General features: G+C 46.5%; 1 protein-coding gene across 2 annotated transcripts; it reads left to right on the top strand.

The window, feature by feature from the left end:
- The first annotated feature begins 4,615 nt into the window (after nucleotides 1-4,615).
- On the top strand, nucleotides 4,616-17,421 carry LOC120041076 (uncharacterized protein C6orf62 homolog). 2 transcript variants are annotated; one of them, XR_005475821.1, is made up of 6 exons: nucleotides 4,616-6,127; nucleotides 7,111-7,287; nucleotides 9,272-9,397; nucleotides 9,727-9,861; nucleotides 10,908-11,049; nucleotides 14,066-14,179. XR_005475821.1 is itself a non-coding variant. In XM_038986036.1 (5 exons), exons 1-5 carry the CDS (start codon nucleotides 5,999-6,001, stop codon nucleotides 14,189-14,191), a joined length of 693 nt encoding a protein of 230 aa, XP_038841964.1. In that variant the 5' UTR covers nucleotides 4,617-5,998; the 3' UTR covers nucleotides 14,192-17,421. The 2 variants fall into 2 exon arrangements, 1 of the variants encoding a protein (XP_038841964.1); XM_038986036.1 differs by lacking the exon at nucleotides 10,908-11,049 and having other exon boundaries at nucleotides 4,617-6,127; nucleotides 14,066-17,421.
- Nucleotides 17,422-17,995: the final 574 nt, after the last annotated feature.

Genomic DNA, 17,995 nt, shown 5'->3' on the forward strand with positions numbered 1-17,995 from the left:
ACCGTCTCAGGGAAGCTCATATCCGTGTTCGTCGTCCTCACCAGGGTCTTGACCTGACTGCAGTTTGGCGTCGTAACCGACTTCAGTGGTCAAATGCTCACCTTCGATGGCCACTGGCACACTGGAGAAGTGTGCTCTTCAGGGATGAATCCCAGTTTCAACTGTATTGGGTAGATGGCAGACAGAATATATGGCGTGGTGTGGAGGAGCAGTTTGCTAATGTCAACGTTGTGAACAGAGTGCCCAATGGTGGAGGTGGAATAGGCAGGTATAAGCTAGGGACAACAAACACAATTGCATTTTATAGATGACCATTTGAATGTTGAGAATACCGTGACTCGATCCTGAGGCCAAATTGTTGTGCCCTTCATCCACCGCCATCACCTCATGTTTCAGCATGATAATACACGGCCCTGTGTCGCAAGAATCTGTACACACTTTCCAGAAAATGCCCCAGTTCTTCCGTGCCCTGTATACTCACCATACATGTCACCCATTGAGCATGTTTGGGATGCTCTGGACCGATGTTTATGACAGCGTGTTCCTTTTCCCGCCAATATCCAGCAACTTCACTCAGTCATTGAAGAGAAGTTGGACAACATTCCACGGGCCACAATCAACAGCCTGATCAACTCTATGTGAAGGAGACGTGTCACACTGCATAAGGCAAATTGGTGGTAACATCAGATACTGACTGGTTTTCTGAGCCACGCCCCTACTTTTTTGTTTTTAAGGTATCTGTGACCAACAGATGCATATCTGTATTCCCAGTCATGTGAAATCCATAGATTAGGGCCTAATGAATTCATTTCAATTGGCTGATTTCCTTATATGAACTGTAACTCAGTCAAATCTGAACTTGTTTCATTTTGCATATATATTTTGTTCAGTGTATATTTGCATCAGAAGGATGAACACAATACACTTACAGGGCCTTCAGAAAGTATTCATACCCCTTGACTGATTCCACATTTTGTTGAGTTACAGCTTGAATTCAAAATAAATTAAATAGACGTTTTTCTCTCACCCATCTACACACAAACCCCCATAATGACAAAGTGAAAAACATGTTTTAAGACATTTAAGCAAATTGATTGAAATTTAAATACACAACTATCTCATTTACATAAAAAATCCACACCCCTGAGTCAATACATGTTAGAATCAACTTCGGCAGAGATTACAGCTTCTTGATAGAACATGGAGTTCAGAGTGAAGGATGTTTTACATGATACCAATAAGATTCACTAGGGGGACATCCTTCACTATCCTTGGACTGTATCAACACCATGTAGGGAAGGGGTCAGTACGGTCTAGAACAGTGGTTACCAAACTGTGTGTGTGTGGGGGGGGGTCGACATTACTATCATAATCTGAAACTACACGTGTGCACTCACACAGGCGAGAGACCGTTCAAATGCAAAGAATGTAGTAAAGGCTTCCCTACCAAGCAATACCTGACCAAACACATGCTGTTCCACACAGGGGAGAAATCCTACCAGTGTAAGGACTGTGGGAAAGGCTTCGACCAGAGGGAAGACCTTGAACAGCACCAGTCAACTCACATGGAGGAGAAGCCATATGGTTGCATAGAGTGTGGCAAATGTTTTAAAGACACTTACCATCTGGCCAGACATAAGCTGGTTCACACAGGGGAGAGACCTTTCACGTGCACTGTGTGTGGACGGGGCTTCAGCACCCAAGGCAACCTGAAAGTACACCAGCGGATTCACACCGGAGAGAAACCCTATCGCTGTAAACTGTGTGGTAGATGCTTTACAGGTTTTGCTAGTCTTAAATATCACTTGAACACTATTCACCATTACGACGGTGTCCTTTTAAATGACGTGTCTGTCAGAAGATGACAAACCAGAAGAACATCATTACACCATTGTGGCTTTATAGTGTATTTTTGGTGGCGGATACAGAACAACCGTTAGGACATAGAATCTATGAAGGAATATGTGGTGTACTCTAACACCTTGATTACGGTTCAACATTGGATGTGAAATGACACATGGTATCATGTACAGTAGTAACCAAAAACAGTGTTAAACAAATAAAAAGATATGTTATATTCTTCAAAGTAGCCCCCCTTTGCCTTGATGACAGCTTTGCACACTCCTGGCATTCTCTCAACCAGCTTCACCTGAAATGCTTTTCCAGCAGTCTTGAAGGAGTTCCCACGTATGCTGAGCACTTGTTGGCTGTTTTTCCTTCACTCTGCGGTCCAACTCATCCCAAACCATCTGAAGTGGGTTGAGGTCAGGTGACTGTGGAGGTCAGGTCATCTGATGCAGCACTGCATCACTCTCCTTCTTGGTCAAATATCCCTTACACAGCCTGGAGGTGTTTTGGGTCATTGTCCTGTTGAAAAACAAATGAAAGTCCAACTAAGCGCAAACCAGATGGGATGGCGTATCGCTGCAGAATGCTGTGGTAGCCATGCTGTTTAAGTGTGCCTTGAATTTTAAATAAATCACTGACCGTGTCACCAGCAAAGCACCATCACACCTCCACCTCCATGCTTCATGGTGGGAACCACACATGCGGAGATCATCCGTTAACCGGTCTAATGTCCAATGTTCTTGTTTCTTGGCCCAAGCAAGTCTCTTCTTCTTACTGGTGTCCTTTAGACTTCCAATTGAATGAACTAAACATGTTCATTAATAATTGCATAATAACACAAGGCTACAACAACAAAATTAGTTACAGGCTATATTTATTAAATCAGTTTACCAGCTCCAGGTAGGCCGCACAAGTGGCACAAATTGATTTGCAATGACTCCAGTGATATCGTCATTTCAATAAATATGTATTGTATCAAATGGTAGGCTACAGTAGCCTACAATGGCATATAAATGAATAGACTACTTGATCGCCCAACAGAGGCAAATGTATTATTCTACACATTTAATGTCAGTTTCATTGTGGACTTTTCCCCATTAAAAGAGTTCCAGAACTTCCATTTCAAAATTCCACTCGGGCACCCCTACAGTCGGTCTCTCCATAATGACTCAGCAACAGTCTGCCTCACTGCCACAACAGGCAGAAATACGTCTGTTACCCACCTGATAGGGCATGTGATTGGCTGACCAGGTCCCTAAAACAGAGGCGTGAAGTGCCCCACTGAAAAATTGGGTGAGGCGGTGGATGGTAGCCTTGTCAATTAAGGTGTGTTCGTAAATTCACTCTGGCTATCTATTCCGATTTCAGCGTATTCTAGTCTGAGTGCGCCAGAGTGCATAATAACTGATGAATTTACGAACGCTTAACACCCGTTGAATATGGCGGGTGTCAGTAAACCTCGCCAAAAAAAAAAGTAGAATTAAATTGTTGCCAGCAGTACAGTTACAGTCACCAACGCTCTGAGTAACCAGAGATAACTACGATGAGTAAAATGGTCAGAGTGAGGTGTTCTCTCATTTGTGTCTTGAAGTAGCTAGCAAGCTAGCCAACGTTAGCCAGTTAGCTTGAGTGCTAGAACGCTTGGATCAACCCTACTCCTCGGCCATAGTGTCCAGTGTGCCATAGTGTCCAGTGTGCCATAGTGCCCAGTGTGCCATAGTGTCCAGTGTGCCATAGTGTCCAGTTTGCGCTCTGAATTTACAAAGGGACAATCTGACAACACTCTGAATTGATGAATGCCCACAGCACACTCTGGCACCCCCACATTGAATTTACGAACACACCCCCGGAAATTATTTGATAGAACGTTCCAAAATAGCATAGAAATTATTGTGTCTCGGTCCGGACCATGCGATTCACAACACTGTCTCACAACTCCCTCCCAACAGTTCTCATCTATTGAATATACATTTATTTTAGGCAACAGACATATACAACAAAATCCACAATGTGGACCCAGAGGATATCACTTGAAAGTATGAACTAAAACGCTTATTTCCAAAGTGGTCCTCGATAGTAAAAACAATAACACATATAATGATTAAAAGTCAAGACAAAATTACAAACAACCATAAATACATACATTTATATTAACATCCTAAAAAGTGTCACTATTTACTGCACTTCTCCCCAACCTTAAAAATCAACCACATTCATTTCACATTAAAACAATCTATTAATTGCACATCATACCGATCCTTCAAATCAATACTCCTGGCCAGCAGTAGGGGGCGCAAGGGGCAGTGGAGTGGTTTCCCTTACATAGACAACCTTGCCCAAATGAAAAACTTGGCCTGCTTTTTAAAGCTATGAAAAAAAGATTTGTAAGATCTTGTTATACTCCAGATCTTACAAATGGTCCCTCCCAAGTTCTCATCATTACTTCAGGTCTTACTAATGACCGTTGTGAGTGTACCAGTCAGGGTTAGAGCTTCTAAGCCCATTATATTCATTCTTTTTTTCTATGCTTGTAAACAACTTAAGCATTACAACACTTATAATTGATCAAATAAACGTCACGTAGCAAATATGCCATTCATTCTGTCGACCAAATTCGACATTCTCTCATTAAACCTCCATACAAAAACTCCTTGCTTGGTGTGCGAAACAACGAAAATACGCCACCTGCTGGAGGGAGACATATTTTACACCGAGTTGGGCCTCTCTTCCTCTCTGGTAATATCTCTGTGTGGCTGTCTGACGCTGGTCAGCCATTTTGGGGAGGTTCTTCAACCACGATTTACTAGCTACCACACCAGGCCGAAGACTTCCAAGAAACTGAACAAAAGACGTTTTTACAAAAAACCATCGTTCAATATGGGTCCACCAGGAGACAAGCTTGATCGTGTGTCCTCTGAAAGAACGGAGGATTTAAGTTGGTTTGTCAATTTATCTTGACATGGCATGCAGGGTTAGTTGGTGGTTGTGACGACGACTGAAGAAAAGCACGAAAAAAAAAAAACAAGCGAAGATAAATAGCTAACACCTCAAATTCAGCGTGTGAAAGAGATTTTGACTGCGTTTGTTGTCGTCTGTAAAAAATTAAGTTGGTTCTCTCGACGCGAATCCTAAACATCATGATGATATTGAAGGAAATGTTCATGTAAAATGACAGGACACAACAGTTAAGCCAGCCAACCGTTACGACATTAAATAGCAAGCCAGACACAACTCTTCGGAAATGTAAAATGGAAGATGACTCTCAGCTGGCTAGCTAACCGCACGACATATAGGCCTCAATTACTCCAAGTAACAAACATATGATGTAGCTAGCTAGTTAATCCACTAACTAGTTAGTGTTGGAAGTGTATGCAGCCTAGCTAGCTCATGTTAGCTAGTCAGCTAAAAATACTGCCGTCACTATGAGTATCGACAATGGAAGTAAACAAGGCCGCGGGCCAGTTCAATGGCAGTAAACCCCCGGAGATGTCAAGTTACTTTGGTAAACGTCAATGTTGTAACCTCAACCTGGTGCCAACATCTGGTATCCATATTTACTTTCCACGATGGTTGTCTGTACCCCCTGCACTGTCAGTATTACGCTCATAACGCGGTCTCTTCAGATAAATGAACACAAACCGCGTCAGTCATGGACGAAGCTTTGAGTTTGAGAAGACGACAGTAGAATGTGGTCTGCTTGCTAGTTTTGAGTAGTAGTCTTCTATTTCAGTAGTGAGAAGTAGTGTCGGTATGGGGTTTAAAAATAGCTATCCTTTCTGTTGGTAGTTTGTTCTCAGTAACAGAAAGAAAAGGTACACCTAAATACGATTTGTTCATGTTATCACTAGCCCAGTGATGTGTTGAATTAAAGATTAATTTGGCCTGTATTCTAATGTCATGCTTTTAATCACATGGCTTCTTGAGTAATTAATGAAATAAATGTAGCGAAATATTGATTAAGAACCCCCCACTCCTCCTATTATCCCTTTAAATACATACAAATGACATAGTTTGATATTTAATGAATTCCTCCTAGAGTTAGTATGTATTTCATAAGAGGATAGTTTAGAAACATTTGATTTCTCGATTCTGTAAGGGGTAGCTACATCTCAAGAGTAAATAGACAACTCGAAAGTATCAAAATCTAATAATGGGGGACCCAATCTCGAGAAGAAACCATACTAGGAATCGACTCCGTGCTCAGATTCAGAAGAAAAGGGAGTCTTTGGCTGACCAGTTTGACTTCAAGATCTACATAGCCTTTGTTTTCAAAGACAAGGTGACTATTATAGAGAAGTAACCTATGGGCCTTGGCCAAAAGTAGTGGACTATATAGGGAATAGGGTGCCATTTGGGACAACCATTCTTTTGCTAGTAACTTCTCTGGTGTGATCGACTTGTCTGCACTGTTGTTATTATTGTCTCTTCCATTTCCTCTCTGCTCCTTCCTGTGGCAGAAGTCTGCACTGTTATTGTCTCTGCCATTTCCTCTCTGCTCCTTCCTGTGGCAGAAGTCTGCACTGTTATTGTCTCTGCCATTTCCTCTCTGCTCCTTCCTGTGGCAGAAGTCTGCACTGTTATTGTCTCTGCCATTTCCTCTCTGCTCCTTCCTGTGGCAGAAGTCTGCACTGTTATTGTCTCTGCCATTTCCTCTCTGCTCCTTCCTGTGGCAGAAGTCTGCACTGTTATTGTCTCTGCCATTTCCTCTCTGCTCCTTCCTGTGGCAGAAGTCTGCACTGTTATTGTCTCTGCCATTTCCTCTCTGCTCCTTCCTGTGGCAGAAGTCTGCACTGTTATTGTCTCTGCCATTTCCTCTCTGCTCCTTCCTGTGGCAGAAGTCTGCACTGTTATTCTCATCCATTTCCTCTCTGCTCCTTCCTGTGGCAGAAGTCTGCACTGTTATTGTCTCTGCCATTTCCTCTCTGCTCCTTCCTGTGGCAGAAGTCTGCACTGTTATTCTCATCCATTTCCTCTCTGCTCCTTCCTGTGGCAGAAGTCTGCACTGTTATTGTCTCTTCCATTTCCTCTCTGCTCCTTCCTGTGGCAGAAGTCTGCACTGTTATTGTCTCTTCCATTTCCTCTCTGCTCCTTCCTGTGGCAGAAGTCTGCACTGTTATTGTCTCTTCCATTTCCTCTCTGCTCCTTCCTTTGGCAGAAGTCTGCACTGTTATTCTCATCCATTTCCTCTCTCTGTTCCATCCTGCGGCAGAAGAAGAAGTCTGCACTGTTATTCTCATCCATTTCCTCTCTCTGTTCCATCAGAAGAAGAAGTCTGCGCTGTTTGAGGTAGCTGAAGTCCTACCAGTGATGACCAACAACTATGAAGAGAATATCCTGAAAGGTGTGCAGGCTGCCAGCTATTCCCTCCAGAGTTCCATGGAACTTATGCAGAAAGATGTTGTGCAGTTGCACGCCCCACGTTACCAATCAATGCGCAGGGTAAGTCAAAAACTGCATTCCTTCCATTGGGAAAACCTAAAAACCACACCCAGAGAGAGAGAGAGAGCAGAGGTCTTTCTATTGAAAACACTGAAGGACAGAGAGAGAGAGCAGAGGTCTTTCTATTGAAAACACTGAAGGACAGAGAGAGAGCGCAGAGGTCTTTCTATTGAAAACACTGAAGGACAGAGAGAGAGCGCAGAGGTCTTTCTATTGAAAACACTGAAAGAGAGAGAGAGCAGAGGTCTTTCTATTGAAAACACTGAAAGAGAGAGAGAGCAGAGGTCTTTCTATTGAAAACACTGAAAGAGAGAGAGAGAGAGCAGAGGTCTTTCTATTGAAAACACTGAAAGAGAGAGACATGTAGAGAAAGACATGTAGAGAGAGAGAGAGAGACATGTAGAGAGAGAGAGACAGAGACATGTAGAGAGAGACACAGAGACATGTAGAGAGAGACACAGAGACATGTAGAGAGAGAGAGACAGAGACATGTAGAGAGAGACACAGAGACATGTAGAGAGAGAGAGACAGAGACATGTAGAGAGAGACACAGAGACATGTAGAGAGAGAGAGAGAGACATGTAGAGAGAGAGAGAGAGAGAGAGACATGTAGAGAGAGACACAGAGACATGTAGAGAGAGACACAGAGACATGTAGAGAGAGAGACACAGAGACATGTAGAGAGAGACACAGAGACATGTAGAGAGAGAGAGACAGAGACATGTAGAGAGAGAGAGACAGAGACATGTAGAGAGAGACACAGAGACATGTAGAGAGAGACACAGAGACATGTAGAGAGAGAGAGACAGAGACATGTAGAGAGAGACACAGAGACATGTAGAGAGAGAGAGACAGAGACATGTAGAGAGAGAGAGAGAGACAGAGACATGTAGAGAGAGAGAGAGACAGAGACATGTAGAGAGAGACACAGAGACAGAGACATGTAGAGAGAGACACAGAGACAGAGAGATGGGCGGGCATTCCTCCTTTATTGTTAAGGAAATGTCAACAATGAAGGTTCCTAATTTCTATCTAGCATGACTCACACTGGAGCGTTTCAGCCAGCGGGCCCACATTTTAGCGTTTCAGCCAGCGGGCCCACATTTTAGCGTTTCAGCCAGCGGGCCCACATTTTAGCGTTTCAGCCAGCGGGCCCACATTTTAGCGTTTCAGCCAGCGGGCCCACATTGTCCATTGTCCTCGGGTAAACACTGACAGTGACATGTTGTTTATTGATGCACACAGACATAATGTGTTGTTTATTGATGCACACAGACATAATGTGTTGTTTATTGATGCACACAGACATATTGTGTTGTTTATTGATGCACACAGACATAATGTGTTGTTTATTGATGCACACAGACATAATGTGTTGTTTATTGATGCACACAGACATAATGTGTTGTTTATTGATGCACACAGACATAATGTGTTGTTTATTGATGCACACAGACATAATGTGTTGTTTATTGATGCACACAGACATAATGTGTTGTTTATTGATGCACACAGACATAATGTGTTGTTTATTGATGCACACAGACATAATGTGTTGTTTATTGATGCACACAGACATATTGTGTTGTTTATTGATGCACACAGACATATTGTGTTGTTTATTGATGCACACAGACATAATGTGTTGTTTATTGATGCACACAGACATAATGTGTTGTTTATTGATGCACACAGACATATTGTGTTGTTTATTGATGCACACAGACATAATGTGTTGTTTATTGATGCACACAGACATATTGTGTTGTTTATTGATGCACACAGACATAATGTGTTGTTTATTGATGCACACAGACATAATGTGTTGTTTATTGATGCACACAGACATATTGTGTTGTTTATTGATGCACACAGACATAATGTGTTGTTTATTGATGCACACAGACATATTGTGTTGTTTATTGATGCACACAGACATATCGTGCTGTTTATTGACTGTAGCGTTCGTCTGTTCTTGTTGCAGGATGTCATAGGATGCACCCAGGAGATGGACTTCATCCTGTGGCCGCGCAACGACATAGAGAAGATAGTCTGTCTCTTGTTCTCCAGATGGAAGGGGGCTGAGGAAGAACCCTTCAGGCCTGTTCAGGTTAAAACAGTTAGCTTCCTTCACCAAGTGGCTACACACCCGGGTCCTATTCACTAGGGTAAAGGTTTGAGAGAGAGAGAGTTTATTGGATAAATTCAGGTAAATTTTCCCTGTTTTGGTTTATTACCTCTCTTTTGCGTGAGTTCCTAGTGAATATGCCCCTGAAATCAAATGTAATATATTCAACTAATATTCTGTACTGTTACGTTGAGGGTCAGTCATGGTGAACGTAGTAGGGCTTATTGAACTTCAGCTGTTTTACGTCACAAAGGACATTGTTTTATGAAGTGTTGTATCCAATATGTATTTCTGTTTTTGTTTATCCACAGGCCAAGTTTGAGTTTCATCATGGAGACTACGAGAAGCAGTTGTTACATGCTGTCGGCAGGAGGGACAAGGCCGGAATGGTTATGAACAACCCAGCTCAGTCCGTCTTCCTCTTTATGGACCGACAGCACTTACAGGTCAGTCCGTCTCCCTCTTTATGGACTGACAGCACTTACAGGTCAGTCCGTCTTCCTCTTTATGGACTGACAGCACTTACAGCTCAGTCCGTCTTCCTCTTTATGGACTGACAGCACTTACAGGTCAGTCCGTCTTCCTCTTTATGGACCGACAGCACTTACAGGTCAGTCCGTCTCCCTCTTTATGGACTGACAGCACTTACAGCTCAGTCCGTCTTCCTCTTTATGGACCGACAGCACTTACAGGTCAGTCCGTACAGCACTTACAGGTCAGTCCGTCTCCCTCTTTATGGACCGACAGCACTTACAGGTCAGTCCGTCTCCCTCTTTATGGACTGACAGCACTTACAGGTCAGTCCGTCTCCCTCTTTATGGACCGACAGCACTTACAGGTCAGTCCGTCTTCCTCTTTATGGACCGACAGCACTTACAGGTCAGTCCGTCTTCCTCTTTATGGACCGACAGCACTTACAGGTCAGTCCGTACAGCACTTACAGGTCAGTCCGTCTCCCTCTTTATGGACCGACAGCACTTACAGGTCAGTCCGTACAGCACTTACAGGTCAGTCCGTCTCCCTCTTTATGGACCGACAGCACTTACAGGTCAGTCCGATAACCGAATACATCCGATAATAATCACCGAGGTCTTGACGACAGAGCAGTGTCGCTTTCTAGAATCGACTTTACGTTGTGGTGGTCTGTAAAGTTGTTTCCCCGAGGTCGCACAAAAAAGACAAATTAACACACTGAATTAAATGTAAAAGGCTTTGAAAATAAAAACCCTTGGTATACGCTCAGTGCACCGGTGACATTTCAGCTTGTTTTTTTGTGAGAAATCTCCTTATTTCTTCCACAGCTGACTCAATGCCATTTCCCAGATTTATGACCACTTTTTCCTCTGGCCTCCATTGATTTAGTCACCCATCCTACAACAGTAAACACTCTAACAACTTTGGATAGAGCAATGAGGTTTGGACCATTTGGTTTTCTTATAGGAGTATCTGTTAAGTTCATGTTTTAAGTATCCCTATATTTCTGTTATTACAGGGCTATCACTCAGTCAAGAGTGCGCCTGCGCAGGGAGTCTTGTAGTTGATGGACCTAGTCCCCCTCCTGTACTCTGTTCACCCACAATTGCGTGGCCACGCACGATTACAATACCATCAAGTTTGCTGACGACATAAGCATGGTAGGCCTGATCATCAATGTGTCAGCTGACAGGGAGGAGGTCCGTGACCTGGCAGTGTGGTGCCAGAACAACAATCTCTCCCATAAAATGATCGAAACACACGCAGCTGTGAAGAACGCGGGATATCGCTTCTTCCCTCTCGGGAGGTTGAAAAAGTTTAGCCACCCAAACCATAGACTGTTCTCTCTGCTTCCGCACGGCAAGCAGTACCGGTGCATCAAGTCTGGCACCAACAGACTCTTGAACAGCTTCGATCCCTAAACAGTAAGACTGATTAAATAGCTGATAAAATAGCTACACGGACTATCTGAGTTAACCTTGTTTCTTTGACTCTTTATTCTCTGTCTCTATGCACACTCACACAAACACTCACGCCATCATCTGATCACTCACACACAGTGGTGGAAAAAGTACCCAATTGTCATACTTGAGTAAAAGTGAAGATAACTTATTTACATACAGTTGAAGTCGGAAGTTTACATACCCTTAGGTTGGAATCATTAAAAGTTTGTTTTTCAACCACTCCACAAATTTCTTGTTAACAAACTATAGTTTTGGCAAGTCGGTTAGGAAATCTTGGCTGTGTGCTTAGGGTCGTTGTCCTGTTGGATGGTGAACCTTTTCCCCAGTGTGAGGTCCTGGGCGCTCTGGTGCAGGTTTTCATCTAGGATATCTCTGTACTTTGCTCCGTTCATCTTTCCCTCGATCCTGACTAGTCTCCCAGTCCCTGCCGCTGAAAAACATCCCCACAGCATGATGCTGCCACCACCATGCTTCACCGTAGGGATGGTGCCAGGTTTCCTCCAGACGTGGCGCTTGGCATTTAGGCCAAAGAGTTCCATCTTGGTTTCATCAGACCGTATAATCTTGTTTCTCATGGTTTGAGAGTCCTTTAGGTGTCTTTTGGCAAACTCCAAGCGGGCTGTCATGTGCCTTTTACTGAGGAGTGGCTTCCGTCGGGCCACTCTACCATAAAGGCCTGATTGGTGGAGTGCTGCAGAGATGGTTGTCCTTCTGGAAGGTTCTCCCATCTCCACAGAGGAACTCTAGAGCTTTGTCAGATTGACCATCGGGTTCTTGGTCACCTCCCTGACCCTTCTCCCCTGATTGATCCGTTTGGCCGGGCGGCCGGCTCGAGGAGGAGTCCTGGTGGTTCCAAACTTATGATGGGGCTTGGCAGCAGGCTATAACTCTACTGCTGGGTGGGTATGAGTCACGTGTCCATCTTGCTTCAGTTCCAGACAGCAGTTGTTCCACCCGGGACAGCGTCTCAAAGGGCATCCTATTCTCTGAGTAGTACACTACCAGTGTCTGTAGCACTATGGTCAAAAGTAGTGCACTATGTAGGGAATAGGGTGCCGTCTGTTTGGGGACCAGGGTGCCATCTGTTTGGGGAACATGGTGCCATCTGTTTGGGGAACATGGTGCCATCTGTTTGGGGAACATGGTGCCATCTGTTTGGGGAACATGGTGCCATCTGTTTGGGGAATACGGTGCCATCTGTTTGGGGAACATGGTGCCATCTGTTTGGGGAATACGGTGCCATCTATTTGGGGAACACGGTGCCATCTATTTGGGGAACACGGTGCCATCTATTTGGGGAACAGGGTGCCTTCTATTTGGGGAACAGGGTGCCGTCTGTTTGGGGAACAGGGTGCCGTCTGTTTGGGGAACAGGGTGCCGTCTGTTTGGGGAACAGGGTGCCGTCTGTTTGGGGAACAGGGTGCCGTCTGTTTGGGGAACAGGGTGCCATCTGTTTGGGGAACAGGGTGCCATCTGTTTGGGGAACAGGGTGCCATCTGTTTGGGGAACAGGGTGCCATCTGTTTGGGGAACAGGGTGCCATCTGTTTGGGGAACAGGGTGCCATCTATTTGGGGAACAGGGTGCCATCTGTTTGGGGAATAGGGTGCCATCTATTTGGGGAACAGGGTGCCATCTGTTTGGGGAACAGGGTGCCATCTGTTTGGGGAACAGGGTGCCATCTATTTGGGGAATAGGGTGCCATCTGTTTGGGGAACAGGGTGCCATCTATTTGGGGAATAGGGTGCCATCTGTTTGGGGAACAGGGTGCCATCTGTTTGGGGAACAGGGTGCCATCTGTTTGGGGAACAGGGTGCCATCTGTTTGGGGAACAGGGTGCCATCTGTTTGGGGAATAGGGTGCCATCTGTTTGGGGAACAGGGTGCCATCTGTTTGGGGAATAGGGTGCCATCTGTTTGGGGAACAGGGTGCCATCTATTTGGGGAATAGGGTGCCATCTGTTTGGGGAACAGGGTGCCATCTATTTGGGGAATAGGGTGCCATCTGTTTGGGGAACAGGGTGCCATCTGTTTGGGGAATAGGGTGCCATCTGTTTGGGGAATAGGGTGCCATCTGTTTGGGGAACAGGGTGCCATCTGTTTGGGGAATAGGGTGCCATCTGTTTGGGGAACAGGGTGCCATCTATTTGGGGAATAGGGTGCCATCTGTTTGGGGAACAGGGTGCCATCTGTTTGGGACGTAGAGAAACTGACAGACCACTCATTTGTGTTTCGTTTGTGTCTGACTTCAGACTCCCCCCCTTAATTCAAACATATTGCCACTGCACCAAGTGCAGCCATACAATGTCTTTGGGGAAGCTAATAGCCTATTGAGTTGTAGTACTCCGTTGGGAGCCATTGATTCAATTAGGCAGTCATTCAGACAATGTTGTTAAACCATGGCCTAGGGCCTTTTCTATTTCTACAGGGTTAGACAGTCGCTGCCGGCTCATTGCTTCTCTTTGTGGCCGACTCCCCTCAACGCTAACCTGTCACCACTGCACTAGTCACACGATGGCTTTGCTAAAGCTAAGAGCTCTATCATAGGTGGTAGAGAATCATTCTTTCTGTCATGGGACGCGGATGTCTTACCCACAGAAATGTAGTATATTAGTAAAATGACTAATTGTTAATAGATTTTATTTCTATGGTCTAAACTGTCTCTTCCATGTTGTCAACCATGTTTTCTCTTGTCATCCCTTCTCTCCCCTGTCAGACTCCTAAAACCAAGGCCACAGTTTTTAAATTGTGCAGCCTTTGCCTGTACCTGCCCCAGGACCAGCTAACGTGCTGGGGCGTTGGCGACATCGAAGGCCATCTCCTCCCGTACATGCCCGACTAGGGCCAGCCGGCCTCCATGGCTTCCGCCCACAACACAAGGAAGATTAACCCACAAGCCACTGAAGCAAGTGGATCTCTCTCTCTCTCTCCTCCACCACACATCCTTCCGTTTTGAATAGAATTGAACTGGTGCTTGGATCTCCCTTTTTTGTTGTTAAACACTTGTTCGTTCATTAATTTCCGTCCTCATGAAGCATATTTGTTTTTTCCTTACCAAGCTTCCTCCTCCTACCAGTTTTTTGGCTTGGTTTTTCCCTTTTATCCTCCATCGTGTTTATTTTGAACCTGCACAAACATTGAATTTAAATGGTTGGTTATTCCCCTGGAGCTGCACTGTCAACAACACAGTCCAGTCACTGAAGGAACTATTTATGTTGCTACCAAGCAGGAACAAAGCGCCACACAAGCTTTCATGACGTTCAGTCTCCGCTGGACACATTGTAACCCATGTCATAAGATTGTAAAAGCTTCTGTCATTTCAAAGATGTGTTTTTAAAGAGGAAAAGATGCCATGGGGGGGGATTCTAGAACGACTAGCTACAATCTATGATGACAGGTGAGGTGTTAAACCGTCTCCCTTTTAAAGATAAATACGAACTGTATTTCAAAATCATTTGGTGTAGGTATTTGCTTCTTTGTTTTCCTTTTTTAAGCCTCCTTTTGTTTGAAGCTGGGTGTTTGTTTGTTTTGATTTTGGCTGTCATTTTGCGATCCTGTGAAATATGCCAGGTAGATAATTTTGGTAAGAGCTGGAGTATAGATGAGAACTGTTGGGAGGGAGTTTTGAGACCAGTGTTGTGAATCGCATGGTGTGGACAGACACACTCTGTCGATGTTGGGTAGATGCTGAAGCTTGTTAACGCGCAAGACATTCAAGCTACTGAAATCTGATGTTTCCCCCCCCCCCCCCCCAAGTGGGTTGGCAAGGGTGAATGTTGGAACTAATGTTAAGAAGATAATGTTACCTACTAACAATGGAACAGGTTGTTGAGTTGAAATGAATGTGATCGGCAGATTTATGTTCCTTAATTTGACAAACACAAGTATCCTAAGAGTACTAATTGATGCGGTGCTTATAAAATGGGTGTGTTTCTTTCTTTTTTTTTTTTTTTGAAAGCTTGCTTTGCTGGGGAAATAAAGCACATTTAATTTGGGTTTTTCTTTTGATTCAATGTGTTCCCCTGAAGGCAGGTCTATGTGTTCACCTGAAGGCAGGTCGACGTGTTCTCCCGAAGGCAGGTCGACGTGTTCTCCCGAAGGCAGGTCTATGTGTTCACCTGAAGGCAGGTCGACGTGTTCTCCCGAAGGCAGGTCGACGTGTTCTCCCGAAGGCAGGTCGACGTGTTCTCCCGAAGGCAGGTCGACGTGTTCTCCCGAAGGCAGGTCTATGTGTTCACCTGAAGGCAGGTCGACGTGTTCTCCCGAAGGCAGGTCGACGTGTTCTCCCGAAGGCAGGTCGACGTGTTCTCCCGAAGGCAGGTCGACGTGTTCTCCCGAAGGCAGGTCGACGTGTTCTCCCGAAGGCAGGTCGACGTGTTCTCCCGAAGGCAGGTCGACGTGTTCTCCCGAAGGCAGGTCGACGTGTTCTCCCGAAGGCAGGTCGACGTGTTCTCCCGAAGGCAGGTCGACGTGTTCTCCCGAAGGCAGGTCGACGTGTTCTCCCGAAGGCAGGTCGACGTGTTCTCCCGAAGGCAGGTCGACGTGTTCTCCCGAAGGCAGGTCGACGTGTTCTCCCGAAGGCAGGTCGACGTGTTCTCCCGAAGGCAGGTCGACGTGTTCTCCCGAAGGCAGGTCGACGTGTTCTCCCGAAGGCAGGTCGACGTGTTCTCCCGAAGGCAGGTCTACGTGTTCACCCGAAGGCAGGTCTACGTGTTCACCCGAAGGCAGGTCTACGTGTTCACCCGAAGGCAGGTCTATGTGTTCCCCTGAAGGCAGGTCTATGTGTTCCCCTGAAGGCAGGTCTATGTGTTCCCCTGAAGGCAGGTCTATGTGTTCACCTGAAGGCAGGTCTATGTGTTCACCCGAAGGCAGGTCTATGTGTTCACCCGAAGGCAGGTCGACGTGTTCTCCCGAAGGCAGGTCGACGTGTTCTCCCGAAGGCAGGTCGACGTGTTCTCCCGAAGGCAGGTCGACGTGTTCTCCCGAAGGCAGGTCGACGTGTTCTCCCGAAGGCAGGTCGACGTGTTCTCCCGAAGGCAGGTCGACGTGTTCTCCCGAAGGCAGGTCTACGTGTTCACCCGAAGGCAGGTCTACGTGTTCCCCCGAAGGCAGGTCTACGTGTTCCCCCGAAGGCAGGTCGACGTGTTCCCCTGAAGGCAGGTCGACGTGTTCTCCTGAAGGCCGGTCGACGTGTTCTCCCTGAAGGCGGGTCGACGTGTTCTCCCTGAAGGCGGGTCTACGTGTTCCCCTGAAGGCGGGTCGACGTGTTCTCCTGAAGGCGGGTCGACGTGTTCCCCTGAAGGCGGGTCGACGTGTTCCCCTGAAGGCGGGTCTACGTGTTCCCCTGAAGGCGGGTCTACGTGTTCCCCTGAAGGCGGGTCGACGTGTTCACCCGAAGGCGGGTCTACGTGTTCACCCGAAGGCGGGTCTACGTGTTCACCCGAAGGCGGGTCTACGTGTTCACCCGAAGGCGGGTCTACGTGTTCACCCGAATGCGGGTCTACGTGTTCACCCGAAGGCGGGTCTACGTGTTCACCCGAAGGCGGGTCTACGTGTTCACCCGAAGGCGGGTCTACGTGTTCACCCGAAGGCGGGTCGACGCGTTCCCCCGAAGGCGGGTCGACGCGTTCCCCCGAAGGCGGGTCGACGCGTTCCCCCGAAGGCGGGTCGACGCGTTCCCCCGAAGGCGGGTCGACGCGTTCCCCCGAAGGCGGGTCGACGCGTTCCCCCGAAGGCGGGTCGACGCGTTCCCCCGAAGGCGGGTCGACGCGTTCCCCCGAAGGCGGGTCGACGCGTTCCCCCGAAGGCGGGTCGACGCGTTCCCCCGAAGGCGGGTCGACGCGTTCCCCCGAAGGCGGGTCGACGCGTTCCCCCGAAGGCGGGTCGACGCGTTCCCCCGAAGGCGGGTCGACGCGTTCCCCCGAAGGCGGGTCGACGCGTTCCCCCGAAGGCGGGTCGACGCGTTCCCCCGAAGGCGGGTCGACGCGTTCCCCTGAGTTTAATCTTTATTTTGAAATGAATCTAGAAAACAACACTGCTCAACATATCCCAATACAATGTTAACTTAAAGTATTTCCTGGTGTGTTTTATTGTGTATACAAAGTGTGTAGATATATATTTACAGCACAATTAGATACACAAAATAATCATATTTCTTCACCCCTCCGCAGACTTGCTGACTAACACAGTGCCACAGTAGCAGTATGACAATTCCTGATTGGCTGACAGTGGCTCTGGGGTGAAGTTTCCCCAAGTTACACGATGTAGGTTCAGCTTCCCCTCTCCCAATCCTAACCATTAGTGGGGAAATGCAAAACTGACCCAAGGTCAGCATTTAGGGGAAAGTAGCTACCAAGGTGATTTGTGTGTTCCTTGTGCGATGAGTTCCCCCAGAGGCTTTGCCAGTGAGGTCTACAGTAGTGAATGCCAAGCTCCGTCCTTGCTCCGACACCTTGGCTGTGATCAGCACTTCCTCACCCACCTCGGCAGCATTCATGTACCGGTCAGTTAACAGCTGTTCCATTCAGAGTCTGTGTTCCAAATAGCACCCTGTCCTCTATATTGAGCACTATCTTTTGACCAGAGCCCTAGACTGCCATTTTCAGATGCAGCCAAGTGAGCTTTTCCATTCATTGTTTTAGATGAC

The sequence above is a fragment of the Salvelinus namaycush genome, unplaced genomic scaffold (genome assembly GCF_016432855.1).
Source record: "Salvelinus namaycush isolate Seneca unplaced genomic scaffold, SaNama_1.0 Scaffold402, whole genome shotgun sequence".
Classification (NCBI taxonomy): domain Eukaryota; kingdom Metazoa; phylum Chordata; class Actinopteri; order Salmoniformes; family Salmonidae; genus Salvelinus; species Salvelinus namaycush.

Excerpts from the sequence above, each read along its gene's own strand:
- LOC120041076 (XM_038986036.1), top strand. The coding sequence starts at position 5,999 with ATGGGGGACCCAATCTCGAGAAGAAACCATACTAGGAATCGACTCCGT. Across the intron at positions 7,288-9,271 it reads GTTACCAATCAATGCGCAGG|GATGTCATAGGATGCACCCA; the intron begins GTAAGTCAAAAA and ends TTCTTGTTGCAG. Across the intron at positions 9,862-14,065 it reads TGGACCGACAGCACTTACAG|ACTCCTAAAACCAAGGCCAC; the intron begins GTCAGTCCGTCT and ends CTCCCCTGTCAG.